Source organism: Schistocerca gregaria, chromosome 3 (genome assembly GCF_023897955.1).
Source record: "Schistocerca gregaria isolate iqSchGreg1 chromosome 3, iqSchGreg1.2, whole genome shotgun sequence".
NCBI lineage: Eukaryota > Metazoa > Arthropoda > Insecta > Orthoptera > Acrididae > Schistocerca > Schistocerca gregaria.
This window is the reverse complement of record NC_064922.1, coordinates 109670517-109692428: the sequence shown is the minus strand read 5'-3', so window position 1 is coordinate 109692428 and position 21912 is coordinate 109670517. Positions and strand designations below refer to the sequence as shown.

Below are 21912 nucleotides of genomic sequence, written 5' to 3'. Positions count from 1 at the left end.
TACTGCTCTATTTAGGTAGTAAGTGTAAATAACGCACGCCTACTATCTTAGTGTAAGTACAGAGGGAAGTAGACGACCCATCTGTCTAAGATGAATACATCAGCTCGCACCAAATGTCTCCTCGAGCTGGGTGTTACTATTTCTTCTCTTATTTCATGTCCATTCCACATCTACTTTCATATTTAGGTAATAAGTGCAAATAACTCTCTCCTACAATCCTAGTGAAAGTATAGTGAAATAAATTTTTAGACTGATTGGCATTTCACTACAAGAAATTACTTTCGTAACTGGTGATAAACGTAATATGCTGTGAACTTTTGCTAATTTGTGAATGATGTCTCAGTTGTCTACTGTATTGACCGCATTTTAAGATGTTTGAAAATAGTGATATGAAACTAACAATCCTCAGCTATTGACTGTTGGTTACACAGAGAAATGACCATTCAGCTTCAAATGAATATGTGTAGTGTGAGAACCTAGACGCAGTGTTAGGAATGAAAGGATATAGTATGACATTTATGTAAAAAATACTGAGACCAAAAGTTAAGAAATGATGTGCTTATGATGTAGCTGTGTTTGTATGATGAAATAAGGTGTTGATATTTTGAAATAATGTAAATGGTACTTATGCTGAGAAATAATGGAGGAAGAATATGTATCGAATTATGAGGTGTACCTAGCTGAAGACACTTTTTTAAAGAATAAGTGTTTAAGGAAGCCATTGAGGAGTAGAAGATGACGTTATTGCAGTAGTGATGACGTGTGTGGATGTTTTTGGGGATTATTATTTCTGGTAGCCAAAGAGGAGTAAACGAGGATTCTTTTGTTTAAGTAATGACGATTTATATGGTTTAATATTAACTTTATGGGCACATTGCGTAGCAGTGGAAACAAGAAGCAAAGTACATTTACCATGAATATTTTCTTCAGATCTATGCTCTGTATATATGTCTTTATCGGGAATTTACTCGACAGATAATTGAGATATTTTGTGGTTGATAGCTGACCTTTGAATTTTCAGGAACTTACAGCTTGTTAATGCATATTTAATTACCATGGTACTCTTTTACCACTAGGAAACTGCTAGGAGGCAGTTGGTGTTGGTCTCGCACGAGGCGCAAGGACGTGCTTGCGTGGGCGAAAGAGGAAAAGGCGTGCTCGGCCAGCAGCGGCACGGTGGGTCTACCTCGTAAGGCGGTCGCGCGTTAGTGGTGGACCTGCCGGATTTCAACTCCGGGCTCTGTTCGTCGTATTGCTTTGGTGCCTGTTTTCTCGGAGAGATCTATCCCTGGAGACCATATCGAACAATGCTCTCCATCGCCTGATCACCTGCTGACAACCTCTTGTTTCATACCACTACAAAAATGAATATATCAAGTGTGAGAAAGTTGTTTAGTGACGTATGCCGCTTGTAAACCTCACAAATTTGAGATAATATCAGTCCATGCCACTTGTTTAGAAATTCCCAGAACATCCCCCCACAGACCTAGAAAGTCATTGCAGTAGCCAGCGATACTTGAATAATTGCCAATAGTCCATCACTTGTAGCAATCTATGCAAATGGTCAGATAATTCGCCAAGTCTCTGCCACAGGCTAATAAATGCATTCCCATTTTCCTCCTTTATGTTTAATGTGTTAAAGCAAATTATCAGAGCAAGTCACTATAAACACGAAATAATGTTTTTTGGATTTCTTAGTTTGGAAAACTTTCAAAGCTATAAAGACAGCTATAGACTGTGTGATTAGACTGGTTGTTGGTCATATATAAGACAGTGTTAATTAAAAAATAAATATAATTTATTTCCAAAGCCCACATAACAGAGATAAAAAGAATGTTTCAATCTTGAATGCAACGTTTTGGCACAGAAGCCAAGATCTACAATGAGCTGTATAGTCTCCTCGTCTCCATCTCCACATCTCTCCACTTAACATTTCGACGAAGAGTGTCGTATGTTATAACACACTGTGTGTTGACAGTGATATCACACATCGTTTTTAATCTACCAATTGAAAACCACTTCTGCCTATCGCTTGCACTGATATGTTAAATCCTTCAAAGCTAATAAAAACGTTCTTCATTCAGTCTTGTGTTTTTTGGCGTTAAGTATTAGAGATGTAAGATATCTCGCCAGTGAGTAGAGCGCAAGTAGTGTGATTGCAGCGCCGGCCAGCACGAAGGCGATGACATCTAGCAGCAGCAGCTGGTACCAGCTGAGATCCATGGCTCCGCTTCGCAAATGTGGAGCTCCCTTGTGACGTAGTACATATTCTATCCACCAGATGGCTTGTGGCATCGACTGTGCCTGATGCTCGCGATACACTGCTGACAACTTCTTCATGTTTTCCCGATACCTATTCACAACACAGCATATCATTAGCATATCTTGAGAGTAAGAGGACACAATACAGTGGCAAGAGTACGAATGACGTATTGTGAAATATAGGTATTTCATTTTATTTGTAATCAAAACAAGGACTTTTGAATGTATTTCAAAAATGAGTGGTGATAAGCTGACTAAAAATTTGAACATGGTTGAATTTTTACCCATCCAGACATACCTCTAATTTATTTGCCCATACAGGAGATGGACAACATTACTGGGATTCAACTGAGGTAAGAACATATATGGTACAAGTTTTAAAATCAAACTGATAGAGGCGGGTTATGAGAAGCACTAAGGCATCTACATATGGACAAACAACAAGTAAAGGAATTGGTTTGAAATGCGCATCATTCAATGAACTGATGAGCAGTAAAAGAAAATTAAGCTTCTTTGAGTTTATGGATTAGTTGTACTATAACATATATTGCAATTACATATCTGGCATTTGAGTTCATTTTTACCCGAGTGCTGGAAAACTTCTGGTTGTAAAGTGGAGTAGTCCATTGACTTAAAACACTGACTGCTCATTACAGCTAGCTGTGCAATAAATTGTTTTTCTATGAATGGCTTCATCGATATGCACTTTGCAATTTTAAGTGCAGACAGACTGCATGCTTTTCTTATTTCACAGAACTTTCAATATTGGTATGCCTGAAATCAGTGCTACATTTCGCACGACAATCTGGACACATTGCACTACCCCTGTGTGCACTAACGACAGACAACTCTTACAATAACGAACTGTGTACTTTGCATTTGCGTTTCTGTACCACAAACTCAATGTTACTCACTTATCAAAATCATAGATGCAAGTTCTGGAATGATCTATGTATTAAACAGCAACACATAACGCTGAAATTCGCACTTGTCACATTATCGATGCCACCGTGACACGTATGACTATGTGATAAAGTCGACGTGATTGAACTCGAGGCTTAACGCAGCAGGATTTTTCGAAGGAAAGAGTTGAGTTACCAGTATCATTGAATTCACACATCAGGAATAATGCAAGGGATATTTGTCTAGTCTTCTGAAAGAAAGTATGGAGATGGCTAGTAAAAAAGATAACGAAATGCGCGCTGCGTGAAACGAAATGCCGGCTGATTTAGTTGTCCCAAAGAGAGTATAGTGACAACAAATCAATTTTTTGAAAATGCCGGGATGCCGGGATGGTTCCTCTGAAACGGCACGGCCGACTTCCTTCCCCGTCTTTCCCTAATCCGATGAGACCGATGACCTCGCTGTTTGGTCTCTTCCCCCAAGCAACCAACCCCTTTTCATAGAATTCCGAAAAGCTTTCAATTTACTGCACAACGCTGCAGAATTAAACCTACCAAAAGTCACATACGGCATATTCTCTTAGGTAACGGCTAAAAAAATGATGATTTGAGATGTGGAATTTCTGAGAAGATTCTATAGCTGTGGGATGTCCTCTTAGAAATGTATGTAATGGCACTTCGAATAACAATTGAAGAACTAGTTTTCAGGAGACCATAATATATTCTACATCTACAGACATGTTCCGCAAGCAGCAATACAAGCTGTGCCGGGGGACCATTGTACCAATATTAGCTATCTTCTATGCTGTTGTACTCTCATACTGAGTTAAAGAAAAGCGACTATCTATATCTCTCTGAATGCGCGCTAATCTCTTATTTTGCCGGCCGATATGGACGAGCGGTTCTAGGCGCTTCAGTCTCGCAGGTTCAAATCCTGCCTCGGGCATGGATGTGTGTGATGTCCTTAGGTTAGTTAGGTTTAAGTATTTCTAAGTTCTAGGGGACTGATGACCTCAGATGTTCAGTCCCATAGTGCTCAGAGCCATTTGAACCTCTATTATTTTATTCTGCTTATTCGTACGCCAGGCATAACATAGTGACACAGAATGCCCGTAAAGCCTTCCTCAAAAGGCACTCTAAATTCACCCAACACGGTTACGCAGGAATGAAGCTGTCGTTCTTCCAAAGATTCTGATTTAGCTCTCTGAGCGTCCGTGTTAACATCTGCATACTGGCTGTACCGACCTGTTACGGCCGAAGCAACGCCTCTGTGACTGCTTACGATAGCTGTTTGAGTCCGAACGCTGTAACAGCACATTAGAAGTGGTCCCAATAGCTTTCCCCACCTACGAATAATGGTACAGCCACGTAACCAGTGAACGAGAGAAGTATGTTGCAAGAGGTGAAACTTATGCTATGGGAAAATGACTACAGAAAAATTAAATAAATGACGTCCAGAAGGAGTTTCTTGTTTGAAATAAATGCAGAATCCGGAAATAACCGTTTAGTAGCCCTAAATAAATTAGAAAAACAAATAAAAGGAAATTGTTTATATATAATTACACAGAATATAGGACGAATGCATGAGAGCAGAAACAATGTGTGAAGTTCTTTTCTGTGATAAAGAAACAATGGAACAAAATCAACAGCGGAAACTTTACAATTTGGGGAAAACCCAAACACAGAGCAAGGATGGTAAATCGGAGTTGTTGATGCTGCAATTAGAGAAACTTACCGAAAACTGCGTAATAGATACTGCTGTGTTATATATGATTCAATATAAAGAACATAAAGACACAGAAAAGTCTAAATAGGGACCACAAACTAGTTGTAATATTGGTGTTCAGTATTTACGTAGCTCATATGTCCGAAACAATATCACGGAAGTTTGGATATGCTGACGATTTGGACATGGGAATACCTTATGAAGATACAGGGGTCACTGAGGAAATCTTGACGAGAGACCTAAAAGTTATTGGGAAATACTTCCTAGTAGTATGGCCATCGCAACTCCACTAAACTATGACTGACCTTGACGTTAAACGCAAATCACGTAGGTCGGTAGCAGTAACTAATCCAGTTACTTTGTCCATATTAGAGACTCATGTGGGGTGAGAGGAGAAAATCACATAATATTGGGGATGCAGTTCGTTAAGCTTATTCTGTGCCTCGTTATATCAGTGCTATGTGTCTTAACATTAGTTTATTAGAATTATTATTATTAGAAATTGAGAAATTAACTTTACCTGCCACTATGATTAAAGCAATAAACTGTGATTTGTGTTATTAATACAAGATGTTTCTAAGACTTTACAGCTTATAAAATTTGTACAAATATTTTCGTATGACTTACATATCTAGTCTTGGAGTACTTTTGTGGGACACTAGCTCGGGTTCAGACCCGCGTAGTACAGTAGCACGAATTATACCACTGCAGGCGCTAGTCTCAGTTGTAACAAAGATGGCTGCCTTCGCAGGTCTTAGGCATTCTTGCTGCGTGTTTAGGTTCGAAGAGACAAAGTCTACGTCTATTGTACAACGTATTTTTGTACCATTACGGTAAAGATTCTCTCAGCAGGTCTGCCGTTTATAAGTAGCATAATGTTTCTGCTGATACTAGGAGCTTGGAAAGCCATATAAAATGTTAATGTCGACCACGTGTATGTCTCGTCGTCATAGAGTAAGTGAGGCAAAGCTTTGATAACAGTCTTACTCAATGGCCCTGACGTATTTCTCACGACCTAGGCGTCCCACATATAACAGTTTGGCATTTTGTAAGAAGGTATTTGCATCTCACACCGTGATAATTAACACTGATACAAGAACTGAAGTACACAGGCAGGATAACTCGCAAGGACTGTTGTGGGGCAATATTACATCGATTGGAAAGACCACGATTTCAGTGTAAACATTATATTTAGTGATGAGTCGACTTTTACTTTGAATGGTTGAGCTAAAAAGCACAGCTGTCGGATTTGGGGCAGTGAAAATCCTCGAAAACCTTCGTGATAGCCCAAAAGTTGAAGTCTTTTGAGCAAAGTTTGCAACCCTTCCTTTTCACAAGAGAAAACATTCAACAGAATAAAGTACTTAGATATGTTGCAAAACTTTCAACCGTTGGTTGACAAGGCTGTGTAAGAACGCAGTGTGCGCTTTATGATAGATGTTGCACCATAGCACTACATCACTTATCAAATGGCTCTGAGCACTATGGGACTTAACAGCTGTGGTCATGAGTCCCCTAGAACTTAGAACTCCTTAAACATAACTAACCTAAGGACATCACACACACCCATGCCCGAGGCAGATTCGAACCTGCGACCGTAGCAGTCGCGCAGTCCCAGATTGACCGCCTAGAACCGCTCGGCCACCGCGGACAGCACATCACTTATTGTCGGGTGTTTCCTCAATACTCGCCTTCCAGGTAAATGGAATACTGAAGGTTTACCGATGGCATGGTCCCCGTCATCACAGGACTTGACACATATTGACTTTTAGTTCCTGGGATTCATCAAGGCATTTGTACCATTCTTACCGGCTAACATAAGAGGGACCCAAACAAGAATCTGCGTTACAATTAAACAGATAACGTCTGACAATTTGTAGCGAGCCTGACAAGAAATCGACTGCCAATGCAAAATCTATGACATTATCAATGGAAGTAACATTCAGCTTGCTCCGCTATAAGGTAAAAAAAAAGAAATATTTTGTAAGATCTGTGAGGAATGTGAATAACTCTATACGGTTTTTCACAGTTGTTAAGTCCTTTCGAAAATATATTTTCCGTAATATCATCCGGTACGTTTCAGTACTTTAAATATGGAAAATTTCTAATAGCAAAATTGCTTACCTGGGATTCTCAAGAACCGTTCGTATAGCCTCTAAAACGGTGTCCTTTGTGACGTGCCGGAACTGCAACCTGTAGCCAATCTCGGCAGCTACGAATTTTTCGACATTGTAGTGCTGGTCTCCCATGAATGGAATCCCGATTAGAGGAACACCATAGTAAGTGGCTTCATTGAAACTCTGGAGGCCACCTTGCGTGATGAAGGCTTTCACGTTCGGATGAGCTGTGGATTTCATAAAAATATGTTACTAATTGCTTATAAAAGCACTAATATTTCTTTGCTTGTGAAAATGTTCCAGGAGGTACTATATTGAGAGACGATATTCTTCTAATCAAACCTTAAATATTTTCAATTTTTCATCTTCGACGTCTGCTAGGGATTGATCACTATAGACACATATGATAACCATTACATGAGATGAAATATTTTATAATAAATCTCCATATAAGCACATGTTGCAAGCCTAATTTGAGGTGACGCCACATTGGGCGATTTATGCGTCGGTAATGATGAGATGATGATCAGGACAACACAAGACTCAGTCCATGGGCGGAGAAAATCTCCAAGCCGGCCGGGAATCGAAACCGGGGCCACTGCACGGTAGGCAAGCACGTAATCACTCAGTTAACCAGGCGGACATATAAGCACACAGTACCTGGGGATAGAGAAGAAAGTTCAGGGACTATGATTATTGCAGTGCTGAAAGTTTTAGGCCGGCCGGAATGGCCGAGCGGTTCTAGGCGCTACAGTCTGGAACCGCACGACCCCTACGGTCGCAGGTTCGAATCCTGCCTCGGGCATAGATGTGTGTGTTGTCCTTAGGTCAGTTAGGTTTAAGTAGTTCTAAGTTCTAGGGGACTGATGACCAGAGCAGTTAAGTCCCATAGTGCTCAGAGCCATTTGAACCATTTTTTTTGGAAAGTTGTAGAAGATGTTTTCACGATTATGGATCAAATATTGATTGATGATGCAGAAGCGAAAAAGCTAAGAAAAAGATAAGGTAAGGACTCTCAGCCTCGTTGCCGTTGTTTGGGTTTGGGACACTAAATAGCAAGGTATTTGCGCACGTAAAAATTCTTGTATAGAGCAAATAGTTTTACGATTGGTGAAACCGTTCCTCTGAATTTGTGTGAAAGCGGTTGTAGCCATTATACAAAAACATTTCTATGTAAAAACTCAATTATAAAACAAAACAAATTGGAGTTCTAGCTGGGAGCTACCTGATGTAAAAAAAAAAAATAAAATAAAAGAGCTGGTGGCAAACTACTTACAATCCATGGGACTCTAAAAGTTCTGAAACAGCACAAAATTTAAAAATCTTCGCCACTCTCGTCCAACAGTCACCTAAAAAAAGTCCGTAGATGACTCCAGGGCTGCCCTCACTTGAGAAAAAGAAGTACCAATAAGCAATTACTGGCGAACTGTCATTGTTACGTCACCACACTGCGATGGAGGAGGAACAAGTGCGTCAGGGGAGTATGTCCAATACGAAGAGCTTTTAATAGGCATTCATTCCACCTCAGTGGATGGAGAAAGTTGCGCCAAGGATGGGTCGTTTGCTTCACCACTTGCAGCGTGTTTTACGTTGCTTTCAGCCAATCTCCCCAACAACACTAAACGCTCCTGTTTCTAGAATGTGAGGTCAGCGTGTTGAGGGCCTCAGCAGCACCGTACTGGTGTAGTTGGAAGCTTCATCTAGCAATTCAGTATCTTGAATTCTTAAAATATGGCAAAATCGTTAAGAAATGAGGAGCAATGGACTGACATTCTCAGCGTGGACGTTACGCTGTTAGCAATGTCGGGAAACAGGACGACTTTACACTCCCGTGTGAGACGCCATTCTCTTGTAAAACTGATGGTAAGGGACTACCGCAATGCTGCATCTGAAATAGAGCCATGACAGTTAGGGCGTATAAAGTAGGGAAGCCTTAGTACAGGAGTTTTCTGTAGATTTAACGCCTTCAAGAGCTATCGTAAGGCTTTTCAAGCACTAAAACGCCTAGTATGACGTGTTAACTGCATAAGAATGCGTGCTTACAGCATTCTTCGTTGAAGTCGGATTTTCAGTGGTGGAATGATATATACTGTACCAACTGTGGAACAAATTTAGATGGTGCTTAGATTCGAGAATGCCGATTTTGTCAATGATGGAGTGTTAAACGATAATCTTTCTTTCTTTTTCCTACTGGTATGTTCTGAGTCGCAACATTCAAAGAGTTTTGTGTTTCCCAGTGGAGCTGAACAGAATCTTCATCCAGCGTCTTCTTGCTGGGATAAGAAAGAAAAAAAGAAAAAAATGCCGGCACTGAAGTATAAGGGTTTGAATGGAAACTGATAAACGCTAAGGAGCGAGTACTGGATTCTAGGAAAGAAGAAAAGGCATCAAAACACCATTGAGTCAGCACTTATCAAACATATGGTACGGACATTAGAAATACTTGTGGATAGCTTTAGTGGCGAAGAAATGAGTTAGCTACGTCAGAGCGTAGATGGGTGTTTTCAAAACTAGAGAAAATACGAGAAGGTGATGTAAATCTCTGCCTTGAGTGGCTCCACATAACATTGTTCCGTGATATTAGTGGCACAGTTAGAGATCCCAGCTCATTTATCAGGTAGTCCTAAATCCGCAAGCAACCCTCTGATCATGTTAGTCACCAAAAGAATTTAAAAAATACAGATGTAAGAAACCTCTATCTCTCTCTCTCTCTCTCTCCCTCCCTCCCTCTCTCTCTCTCTCTCTCTCTCTCTCTCTCTCTCTCTCTCTCTCTCTCTCTCTCTCTCTACCTCTATCACACACCTACACATCCACACTCACACACGCAAACCCCACCCACCCACACCCACCCACACACACACACACACACACACACACACACACACACACACACACACACGCACGCAGATATATATATATATATATATATATATATATATATATATATATATATATATATATATATCAAAGCAAAAGACGAATGAGGAACACAAAGCTACAGGTGGCTGCATTAGCACTCTAAATACACACAGTAAACACACACTGAAAATTGGAAATGCAGTTTTCAAATAAATGTATTCGAAATAAACGTCGAAAATCGGTCATCTGAATGATCAATAGATCAATTAAATACACTACGGGCCATTAAAATTGCTACACTAAGAAGAAATGCAAGAAGAAATGCAGATGATAAACGGGTATTCATTGGACAAATATATTACACTAGAACTGACATGTGATTACATTTTCACCCAATTTGGGTGCACACATCCTGAGAAATCAGTACCCAGAACAACCACCTCTGGCCGTAATAACGGCCTTGAAACGCCTGGGCAGTGAGTAAAACAGAGTTTGGATGGCGTGTACAGGTACAGCTGCCGATGCAGCTTCAACACGATACCGCAGTTCATCAATAGTAGTGACTGGCCTATTGTGATGAGCCAGTTGCTCGGCCACCATTGACGAGACGTTTTCAGCTGGTGAGAGATCTGGAGAATGTGTTGGCCAGGGCAGCAGTCGAACATTTTCTGTATCCATAAAGGCCCGCAAAGGACCTACAACATGCGGTCGTACGTTATCCTGCTGAAACGTAGGGTTTCGCAGGGATCGAATGAATTGTAGGGCCATGGGTATTAACACATCTGAAATGTAACGTCCACTGTTCAAAGTGCCGTCAGTGCGAACAAGAGGTGGCCGAGACGTGTGACGAATGGTACCCCATACCATCACGGGTGATACGCCAGTATGGCGGTGACGAAAACACGCTTCCAATGTGCGTTCACAGCGATGTAGCCAAACGCGGATGCGACCATCATGATGCTGTAAACAGAACCTGGATTCATCCGAAAAAATGACGTTTAGCCATTCGTGCACCCAGGTTCGCCGTTGAGTACACCATCGCAGCCGCTCCTGTCTGTGATGCAGCGTCAAGGGTAACCGCAGCCATGGTCTCCGAGCTGAGAGTCCATGCTGATGCAAACGTCGTCGAAGTGTTCATGCAGATGGTTGTTGTCTTGCAAACGTCCCCATCTGTTGACTCAGGGATCGAGACGTGGCTGCACGGTCCGCTAGAGCCTTGCGGAAAAGATGCCTGTCATCTCGACTGTTAGTGATATGAGGCCACTGGGATCCACCACGGCGTCCCGTATTACCTTCCTGAACCCACCGATTCCATGTTCTGCTAACAGTCATTGGATCTCGACGAACGCGAGCAGCAATGTCGCGATACGCGAAACCGCAATCGCGATAGGCACAATGCGACCTTTATCAATGTCGGAAACGTGATGGTACGCATTTCTCCTTCTTACATGAGGTATCACAACAACGTTTCACCAGGCAACGCCGGTCAACTGCTGTTTGCGTATGATAAATCGGTTGGAAACTTTCCTCATGTCAGCACGTTGCAACTTTAATGGCCAGTAGTGTACAATTCCAGGACGAGACGGATGGATTAATAACATCAGAAATCGTAACAAACAACAAGTGGTAGTTTTATCTCACGAAATTTGTTTCTTTCCTAAAAAAAACAAGAAAATACATGCTATATATCACAATTATTATGTCCATACAACAAACGTATTACAGACCACTCAAGATGCTTGACAATTAAAAGAAGTGAAACTCGAATAGCAGAAAATAGCAGTCTCCCATTTAGTTGCAAAGACGGAATACATCTATATGCATATAGAAGCAACTAATGAATGATGGAAGACATATAAAATGACAGTTATAACAGTAATTTAATAGAACTCTTTGATACAAACGTAAGACATACCTAATACTGACTGTTGTGGAAACCACTTGGACAACAGGACGTTAGGTGGCAGGTCTGACGAATCGTCCTCCTCCCATTTCCAGAGAACCCTTTGAGGCAGCTGCGAGAAGGCATCGAGAAAAGCCCGTCGCTTCTCTGGTGGCATTTTGCTGCTCAGTACGTTGGTGCCCAGGCTGAAGTAGATAGCACCCTCAGTCGCTCCGTCTAACCATTTCTGTATATCCTGTTGGCGAAACATGAAAAATATTCCCATTGCATCCACTGAGACGAATCAAAAGGTATTCGTTAAACAAGTAGATTAATTACTCCTTTCGTAATTGTAAACAGAGTATGGCGGTATGCTGATCAACAACGGAATCAGGGTTAGTTCTTCTGTTGAAGGTAACCCTCCTGCCACAACGGACAGCACAATATCGTAACCTGCCATTTTGGATTCTATTCCTGTATTGAGGCCAATGAAGTCCAGTGTTACATAGTGTAACAGCCATGAGCAGTTACAACTCTCTTTCTAGAACAATATTCCTCGACTTGTTCTGAAGCCTGGATAGTTACCACGCTGTACGATATAGAATCGACTCTGTGGATAAAATCTGTAGCTAGGTTGCATACTACAATAGGACTTAAATACTGAATATAAATATTACATATGTGCTATACCTTAGGAAGTGGCTTAATATCTGGCTGGATGTGTAGCCCAGTGACTTCCACAAAACTGGGTAGGTTGGGTCTGGGGTAGCTTTGGGTGAAATGGTTGCTGAGGATCATCAGACTGAAATTTCTCTCCAGTTCGTATATCGACGGTACTCGAGGACCGAAGTAGTTCTTCTGTATTGTCTCGTGCTTGGGCAACACTACATTCGACCACACTAAGTTAGAGTAGAGCCACACGTAAGAGCTGTAGAGTCTCTGCCAGAAGGACAGGTGGTCCGAGTAAGCGTGGATCCACCACGGCGTGTAGGCTGGGTTGTCCGGGTTGCCATCGTTCCAGTGGATGTAAGGGTAGGCTCCGAGGGTCACGAGGCCCACCACGGGTGGGGAGCCGACTGCGTGAGCCAACCCGTAGAAGCACGGCACCAGACCCCTCTCCATGATGTACAGGTCGAACTTCGGCGGCGACCTGCAACAACATCGTGCGAATAGAAATTTACATATCTTCTGCGCTGAACACTCAACAGGGATACCTATGGAATGAGCCTCCAGGCTCCTGCTGTAGAATTTTTTGTCACCAACATGCACTGACTCCGAAATTCACCTGACTGTAGTATGGCGTAACGGTCGCTAATAAGTGCCCTGCAGATTTTGAATGTCATTACGTATTACATCCCTAGTGCAAGCAGATTCCTTTCAAAATTATTGCTGAATTTGTGCAGGCATTACATGGGTATCTTAATAACTTGCATTCGGCATCTTAAGAGAACCTGGTTCAAAGCCATAAACATACAGGATGTATAAAACATGTGTCCTAATCTTTATAGATCTGTTCTTGACATCATATCATTACGAAAAGTTAATATGAACACGTGTCCCAAAGGAATTCCTCCTAGTGACTACTGGTTGTGTAGCGTACCTCCAATGTACACTGTTATTCACTTTTCTCTTTACACTTGGTCATGGCCTTTTCTTTGTTTCGTCACATTGTTATTTGTTCTGTTTTAGAGAAACTCCACTCACAATACATCAAAACGAAGTATTCAGTTTCTAAAATGATATGGTATGTACTGTGTGTACAGCCTAGTAGACGGGAATGCAAACGCATCTCGTCAACCTTATCCCGAATGTTACTCTCGGAGGCATTTTATTCGTGCAACAACGTTTGTGCAGTTCCACCAATGTCTGCAAAAGATAGGCTCAGTTGAGAAGAGAGTTGTAGATGGCGGGAGACAACGTTATGTGCGGTAGCGTGAATCTGAATGACGGTTCTTCGTGCCCCATCGGTTACTAGAAGGAGAATTTTGAGAAGGGCGGGTATTCATCACATGACGACTTGTACCTTCTGTACCTATATCACCTTCAACAGATGCGGGAATTACATGAGGCAGACTTTGAAGGTAAGAATAACTTTCTGTTAACGCATGTTAGGGCGGCGTGTTGTGTTTATGCAGTTCTTAGCATATACCTTATTAGCTGGTGAGGCGGGCTATTCATCTGCCGACATGTTCAATTGTCATAACAATTACGTTCGAGATTACGAAAACACTCATGAAGAGGCGACAAGATGAACATCAATAAAGGTTCACCGTCAGCGTTTAGGATGGAATCATTCTCACCTTTATTCCGCAACGTGTTACTGGACAAACGTATCTACAGTTTCAAAGACATAACTTGCTTCATTTACTTGATGATGTAGCTGTAGGCGTCATCCAACAAATGTAGTCTATGCACGATGGCGTTCCACCTGACTTTATACGGATATTTCGCGAGTATCTTGATAACCACTTTTTGAACAGTTGAATATTATTCGATGGGAATCCATTGCGTGTCCTGCCCGATCATCTGATTTGAATCCAATGAATTTTTTTCCGCTGAGGAGTTTTAAAATTTTTGATTTACTCTACTCCCGCACTCAGTGATGATATTCTGAGAAAGCGTTTCCAAAATGGATCTGACCAAATACGGAACACACCAGGAGTTTTCCACAATGTTCGGTAGAATATGGAATGCAAGGTCAGGGGCTGAATGGAACAAGAGGTGGTCACTTAGAGAAATTTATGTAAATGTATTTCGTAAATGCAAAATTTTTTCATGAATAACAAAACCTTTCACACATGCATATGTATGTGGGACAGTATTTGCCGGCTGTGATTAATAAAACCGTAAGTACCTGTCTACCGAAGTATTTTCTGGCCCATGTTCATGTGAACTTCTTTAATACTTTGACGTTAAGAACAAATCCCTAAAGTTTCTGGCAGACACGTGTTTGCAATATGTATAAATACAACAGCTCTCACTTCTTCGAGACAAGTGGACCAGTTCAGATGCAGCTTTTTTGTTTTTATTTGCATATTAAAAGAACGGATATCCGCACTAATTCTAGTTTTTTTGACTGCATTTAAACCCATAGGAAAATCTTTGTCTTAATACATTGTGCTGCAGTGGCATTGTGAAATTGCTTCCTAGAACGCCAAAGTGAAAGTGACCCGAAGAACATCAAATTTACAGCTGCTTCGTATAGGCGTAGCAAATTAGCACTTTATCGTACTCCTGATTTCTTTAGGGACGAAAATCTTCCGTTTTTATTCTCCGGTTCCATATATTTAAGCATGTTTCATCCTTATGGAAACTAAAATACCCATTTTTCACGAGGAAAGGTTCCTATTATGAATACTTTAAAAGAGCACAATAGTTTTACTATGACTCAAATTGTTATATGATTCAAATGGCTCTGAGCACTATGGGACTTAACATCTGAGGTCATCAGTCTCCTAGAACTTAGAACTACTTAAACCTAAGTAACCTAAGGACATCACACACATCCATGCCCGAGGCAGAATTCGAACCTGCGACCGCAGCGGTCGCGCGGTTCCAGACTGAAGCGCCTAGAACAGCTCGGTCACACAGGCCGGCAAATTGTTATATATATACAAATTTAACCACAGGTGTGAACGGCTCCACATGTGTATACATTAAACTGATTGACTGACTGCACAATCTTACACTAAAAATTTTACCTAGCGCTATAGCCATAGAGTAATATAAAAAAGTTCTTGCTATTTCATGCCTTCTTTACACTGTCGTGATATTTTCACAGTAATCAACACATAAAGCACCCCTTACTAATATGTCAACATTAATTACATTGTTTTGGTATTTTCCTATGTAAAGAGATTTTTCCTCCTTTAACGAATTTCGATTTGCCCCCCCCCCCCCCCCCTAGTAGCAACAGTTCAGCACCGTTAGTGTTAGTAATAAAGAAAAAGAAATAAATTGAAACAGCTGAAATACGTGTAACGTGTAAGTTTCAATCTTAACCCAAAATGTATGGCATTCGGGAGAACGTGTGGGGCGGCGGATGGAAATTTTGTTGAATAATAAATAAATGTGGAATGTCTTACCCAACGATGCACCATATGTGGGGCGGCGTATGGAAATTTATTGTTATTGAAATGTTCCTATGATTTATTTAAAGCTGTTGTTTGCCGTTCTCAACACTGGCTCTCTAACTACAATATTGGCCACCAGAAAGTGATTAACAAAACGTGAAGCCTGTAATTAGAGTTCCTACTGCCCACTTCAACTGAGAAATAAACTTATAGCTACAGTTTATAGCTCTGAGGAATTAGGAGATTGTCTGGGATTCATAATCAAAAACGATTCTTTCAAAAATGTTCACAATATTCTGAAAGTCACAGATCAAAAAGAATCCACACAATCCAACTACCAGAGCAGCTCAGAGTCTAATGCACAGGAAAGTAATCATAATAAAAGTCTGACGTGGCTAAGTCCAATATTTTGGGCGAGAGAATTAATTTAATTACGCTACACGCAGTAGACGAGCTCTGAACGTGCCCTTTGGAGATACGCTATCGCTATAGTTTTATAGTTATTGAGTTGAAACTTCTCCCATCTTTATGATTGTAGCGTATCTCCCTTATACTTAAATTTAAACTTCCTAGCTTTATTTATTCACCTACTTAATCTATCTTGCTTCCTTAATTTATAAGACAAAAAGCTGAAAATCACGAATTTTAACTAAAATTTTAATTTGTGAGATCCAGAATACTGTTTCTACTAAATTATTATACAAAAGGAATCTAAATATGAAGTTTTAAGTTTCTAGCTCTTTTCTGTTGCGCCAATGATTTTTACAGAAAAACGTCCAAATTTCAAAAATGGTTAAAGTTATTGCACTGATATTAAATACATACTGATTTAGTATTACTCCTGACATGCTAGAAACGTTTCAGGTTATTTACTTGATTTTGAAAGTATTGCGCAACATTTATGACGTCAGAGCTGGTTACAGCGGACTGGCTGGCACACAATGGAAAAACTGCTGTGAATTTTATACTGCGTGAGTAGGCTGCTTCCCTACAGACGGTTCAGATCCGCGTCTGGCCATCCTGATTTACGTTTCCCGTGATTACTCTAAATCACTCCAGGCAAATGCTGGGATGGTTCCTTTGAAAGGGGACGACCGACTTCCTTCCCCATCCTTCCCTAATCCAAGGGGACGACCTCGCTGTTTGGTCCCCTCTTCCAAACCAACCACCCCAAAATGCAAATAAAGAGCATCATGCTAAGTTCATGGTGACAATTCCCACGTGACGTTGTTCATAAGTGCTGAACGATCTGCTCACTCCATAGATTTTCCTACTGTGCCGCGCTGAAGCAATTAAACGTTAGGAGCAAGTGATCTGCAGTGGTGGACGTACTTCATGAAGTCGACCATCTCCGGGCTGTTGAGGCCGTCCTCGCAGATGGGGGCCGTCATGTCCATCATGGTCCACAGCATCTCCAGGGGGTCCCACTCGTGCGATGCCATCGCCATCCAGTCGACGGACCTCTTGAGGTACCTGTACGCCGGGGACACGTCCACCTCTGTCAGATTCTTTATGGGCTTCTGCAAAGGAGACAGATAAAAAAAATATTTAACCTTATTCAGTCCTTAAGAATAAAGTTATTCAAAGCTGGTTCAGCCTTGTGGACCATGTGGTTAAGTCATACTGGGCAGTCTTACGGGAGGAATTAGCAGTTAGCAGTTTTGAATTGAAAATAATAGCACTAGTTAGGATTACGTGAGCGTGATTGTGCGGCATACTAAAGCAGGAAACTTTATGTCACATTACTCAAGTGCACCGTGTCTTCGACAAGACAACGATTAGCAATTTGGCAATACGGGCTGACGTGTGGCAGCACACGTATTTTCTTAAAACAGATCACTGTCGTGAAACGTGGTTAATATTGGGTTGGTGCATAAATTCGCAGCGATTTTGTTTTGCGTGTTGGTATTCCGGTTGGTATGGGTTTATTTATAGATTGTCATTTTTTGTTTGTACGCTACGCGTCATGAAAATTGCTACACCAAGAATAAATGTAGATGATAAACGGGTATTCATTGGACAAATATATTATACTAGAAATGACATTTTCACGCAGTTTGGATGCATAGATCCTGAGAAATCAGTGCCCAGAACAACCACCTCTGGCCGCAATAACGGCCTCGATACGCCTGGGTATTGAGTCAAACAGAGCTTGGATGGCGTGTACAGGTACATCTGCCCATGCAGCTTCAACACGATACCACAGTTCATCAAGAGTAGTGACTGGCGTATCGCGACGAGCCACTTGCTCGGCCACCAGTGACTATACGTTTCCAGTTGGTGAGACATCTGGAGAATGTGCTGGCCAGGGCGGCAGTCGAACATTTTCTGTATCCAGAAAAACCCCGTACAGGACCTGCAACATGCGATCGTGCATTATCCTGCTGAAATGTAGGGCTTCGCAGGATCGAATGAAGGATAAAGCTACGGGTTGTAACACATCTGCAATGTAATGTCCGCTGCTCAAAGTGCCGTCCATGCGAACAAGATCTGACCGAGACGGGTAACCAATGGCACCCCATACCATCACGCCGGGTGATACGCCAGTATGGCGATGACGAATACACGCTTCCAATGTACGTTCACCGCGATGTCGCCAAACACGGATGCTACCATCATGATGCTGTAAGCAGAACCTAGTTTCATCCGAAAAAATGACGTTTTGCGATTCGTGCACCCAGGTTTGTCGTTGAGTACACCATGGCAGGCGCTCCTGTCTGTGATGCAGCATCAAGGGTAACCGCAGCCATAGTCTCTGAGCTGATGGTCCATGCTGCTGCAAACGTCGTCGAACTGTTCGTGCAGATGGTCGTTGTCTTGCAAACGTCCCCATCTGTTGACTCAGGGATCGAGACGTGACAGCACGATCAGTTACAGCCATACGGATAAGACGCCTGTCATCTCTACTGCTAGTGATACGAGGCCGTTGGGATCCAGCACGGCGTTCCGTATTACCCTGCTGAACCCACCGATTCCATATTCTGCTAACAGTCATTTGATCTCGACCAACGCGAGCAGCAATGTCGCGATACGATAAACCGCAATCGCGATAGGCTACAATCCGTCCTTTATCAAAGTCAGAAACATGATGTTACGCATTTCTCCTCCTTGCACGGGGCATCACAGTAACGTTTCACCAGGCAACTCCGGCAAACTGCCGTTTGTGTACGAGAAATCGGTTGGAAACTTTCCTCGTGTCATCACGTTGTAGGTGTCGCCACCGGTGCCAACCTTTTGTGAATGCTCTGAAAAGTTAATCATTTGCATATCACAGCATCTTCTTTCTGTCGGTTAAATTTCGCGTCTGTGGCACGTCATTTTCGTGGTGTTGCAATTTTAATGGCCAGTAGTGTAGTTCACTGTTGCTATTTGACTTTCCATATTGTCATTTACTGAGTAGAGCTATGGACTTTGGAAAATGAAGTGCCAAGTGTGGAAATAGGAACGTTTGTGACATATTGTTCAATAGAAGGGAGACAGCAGCGGGGGCAGCCAGAAATATTTGCGCCATGTGTGGGTATAATTCTACAGGACAGATCACGGCAAAAAGTGGTTTCCTCGTTTTAAAAACGGTCGATTTGACACTAGCGGCTCCTCACGTTCAGGAAGATCTTCGGGGTTTTATGCAGATGATTTAAATGCATTAATCCACTGCTATCTACGTCAGTGAACTCGAGAGCTGGCAAATGTGATGAACTATGATTACTCTAACATAGTGTGACATTTTCATGCAGTAGAGGAGGTTCAAATATATATGCTCTAATCAAAAATCAGTGGGTGAACATACGTCCATCACTACTCGCTCGTCATCAGTTGGCTTGGGAACAACACCGACCATTCTTGTCCTGTATCGTTACTGGTGACGAGGAGCGGTGTCTTGATACTAATATCAGTAAGGCAAAGAAAGGAATCGTTAAAACCAAATAATGCAGCAACTTCCCGTAGAAAGACCTGCACGTATCCACAAAGGATAATGTCATGCATCTGATGGACCAGCGACGGTGTTTGCTTCCCTGAGGTGTAACGATCACTACTGATATTTATTCTCAACAACTCAGGCGTCCTGCAGACGCAATCCAAGGAGAACAGCCAGGAAGACTCCGTGAAGTGATGCTACACCATGATGACGGCCGCCAACATTCTACTAGACAGACAAAAAAACAATATACAGGAGTTGGGTTGGGAAGTCATTCCACATCCACCTGATCAATCTGATCTTGCGCCCTCAAATTTTCACGTGATTTTCAGAGATTTCTACATTGGAGGAATCGAAAAGTTATCCCAGCGTTAGCAGACTGTTGTACATAGTGAAGATGGACATCTTATTGAAGGCCAAAGTATGTCTTCTAGGTTTGTGTTGATTATTAAATTTATGGAAAAGCGCTACGAACGTATTCACCAGCCCATTATTTTGAGACCTACCTGTCTGGGTAGTGATTTCATTTTGAAGGCTTTTGAGGGAAGGTTTGCTTGCATTATTTCTCTAAGACAGTGATTACTGCCTTTCGTCCTAGCCGTCATAATAATTTTGCACTTAACGTGACATGTCTTAAGGAGGATGTAGAGGCTCGATAAACGTATTTATTGATTTCGTCTCGCAAAGATTATGGCCTTCAGACGCACTGTTAGATCTAACCAGTGATCATTAAGGAGTCAACATTAAAATTCCTTTATACATGAGCAATATGAAATGATGGTAATGATGGTGATAGTAACAATAACAAAAATATACAGTCCTGAATCTATGGAAGTCAAGAAATATCAGCCTTATTAACATTCTGTCATTCAATTTCCTCTTCATATTTAAGTCTATTATTAGTAATGACGTCTAAGAGGAATATGTGACAGCAGTACAGAAGAATTCATTGTGGAGAGGAGGGTAACTGGTCAGAAGAACAGAGAGAAATTGTGGTGTGCATACTGTAAGACCTTCTGTACACACACCATCGTATTATTTGACTCGTCGCTCTAATGAAGTAGGCGAGTGTCAGCAACATGTCTCGTGGTCTTATCATGGCGTGTTTATCTTCTGCCTTTAGGTCAGACGATAGAAATGCCACTTGCACGCTTAGAGTAGCAGATTGACGGTGACCAACTTTAAACAGAACTTGATTAATTTTCACACACATTTATTAAAATGATAACATAAATTAACTTAACTTGGTTCTGGATGCTATTTACAATTGACATTCTGAAGTTCGTTTGGTCTTGGTTCGTTAATCTTATTCTCACATATCTCTGATACTTGACAAAGTGTCTACACATTAATCTTCATGGCTATGTACAGGAATATGATAAACTTCTTAGCTCCAGACTGAAACTTGACTATAGACTGGTACAGACTAATGTAGACTGGTACAGACTGGTACAGACTAATGCAGACTGACTAATTGGAGGTCTGTACACTCATTATAATACCTCACGCGTTCATGTATCACTGCGCGAGTGTGACATGCTAGGAGAAAAGGTTCTACGTTAGCAGCAATCTCATTGGCTGCGTTACATATTAATACGCGGATCGGCGGAAGCAGAATTTGGTCCGTCTCTACGCCAGCGCCATCTCGCGCTGACTACGCAGAACTATGTACACAACAAAAATAATAGAATAACATTTGCAGCCGACATGGAAGGAAGGTAATAAAAAAATGAAAAGTATGCGTAAAGTATGGACAGTTAACAATGCGACAGAAATATTGATTACCTGTTGGACAAACAGAAAACAACAGGGATACGCATAGAGGAAACCTACACCGATGATGACAGATGACGCCTTAAAATTTTAGACTAGATTTTCTGCAAAATAAGTTTGGTGAGCGCTGTCAGAGTATACACTGTCTGACAAAAAAAAAAAAAAAAAAAAAAAAAAAAAAAAAAAAAAAAAACTGAAATGCCCAGAAGACATGGTTGTATATTAATGTAACGTTGTGCATGTACACACCATCGGTGGGTATTTAAATGTTTAGTGTTGTAAATTTCTATGGCAGAACGGCGACCAGAGCGCATTAGTATTGACAAACTGCCTATTGGCGTCTGTCTCGGGTTCTTCAGCCGACGTTCGTCTGATGATTTTACTGACGTTTCGCCAGCTCCC

General features: G+C 41.5%; 1 protein-coding gene across 1 annotated transcript in view; it reads right to left on the bottom strand.

The window, feature by feature from the left end:
• Nucleotides 1–2076: 2076 nt before the first annotated feature.
• Nucleotides 2077–21912, bottom strand: part of LOC126355270 (UDP-glucosyltransferase 2-like) — a 45038-nt gene continuing 25202 nt past the window's right edge. The window contains exons 3-7 of the mRNA XM_050005558.1: nt 17154–17341; nt 12439–12898; nt 11782–12004; nt 7015–7234; nt 2077–2353 (exon numbers count right to left, since the gene is read on the bottom strand). Of these exons, the coding sequence (XP_049861515.1) occupies nt 2077–2353; nt 7015–7234; nt 11782–12004; nt 12439–12898; nt 17154–17341 (1368 nt within the window). The remainder of the gene's footprint in view (nt 2354–7014; nt 7235–11781; nt 12005–12438; nt 12899–17153; nt 17342–21912) is intronic.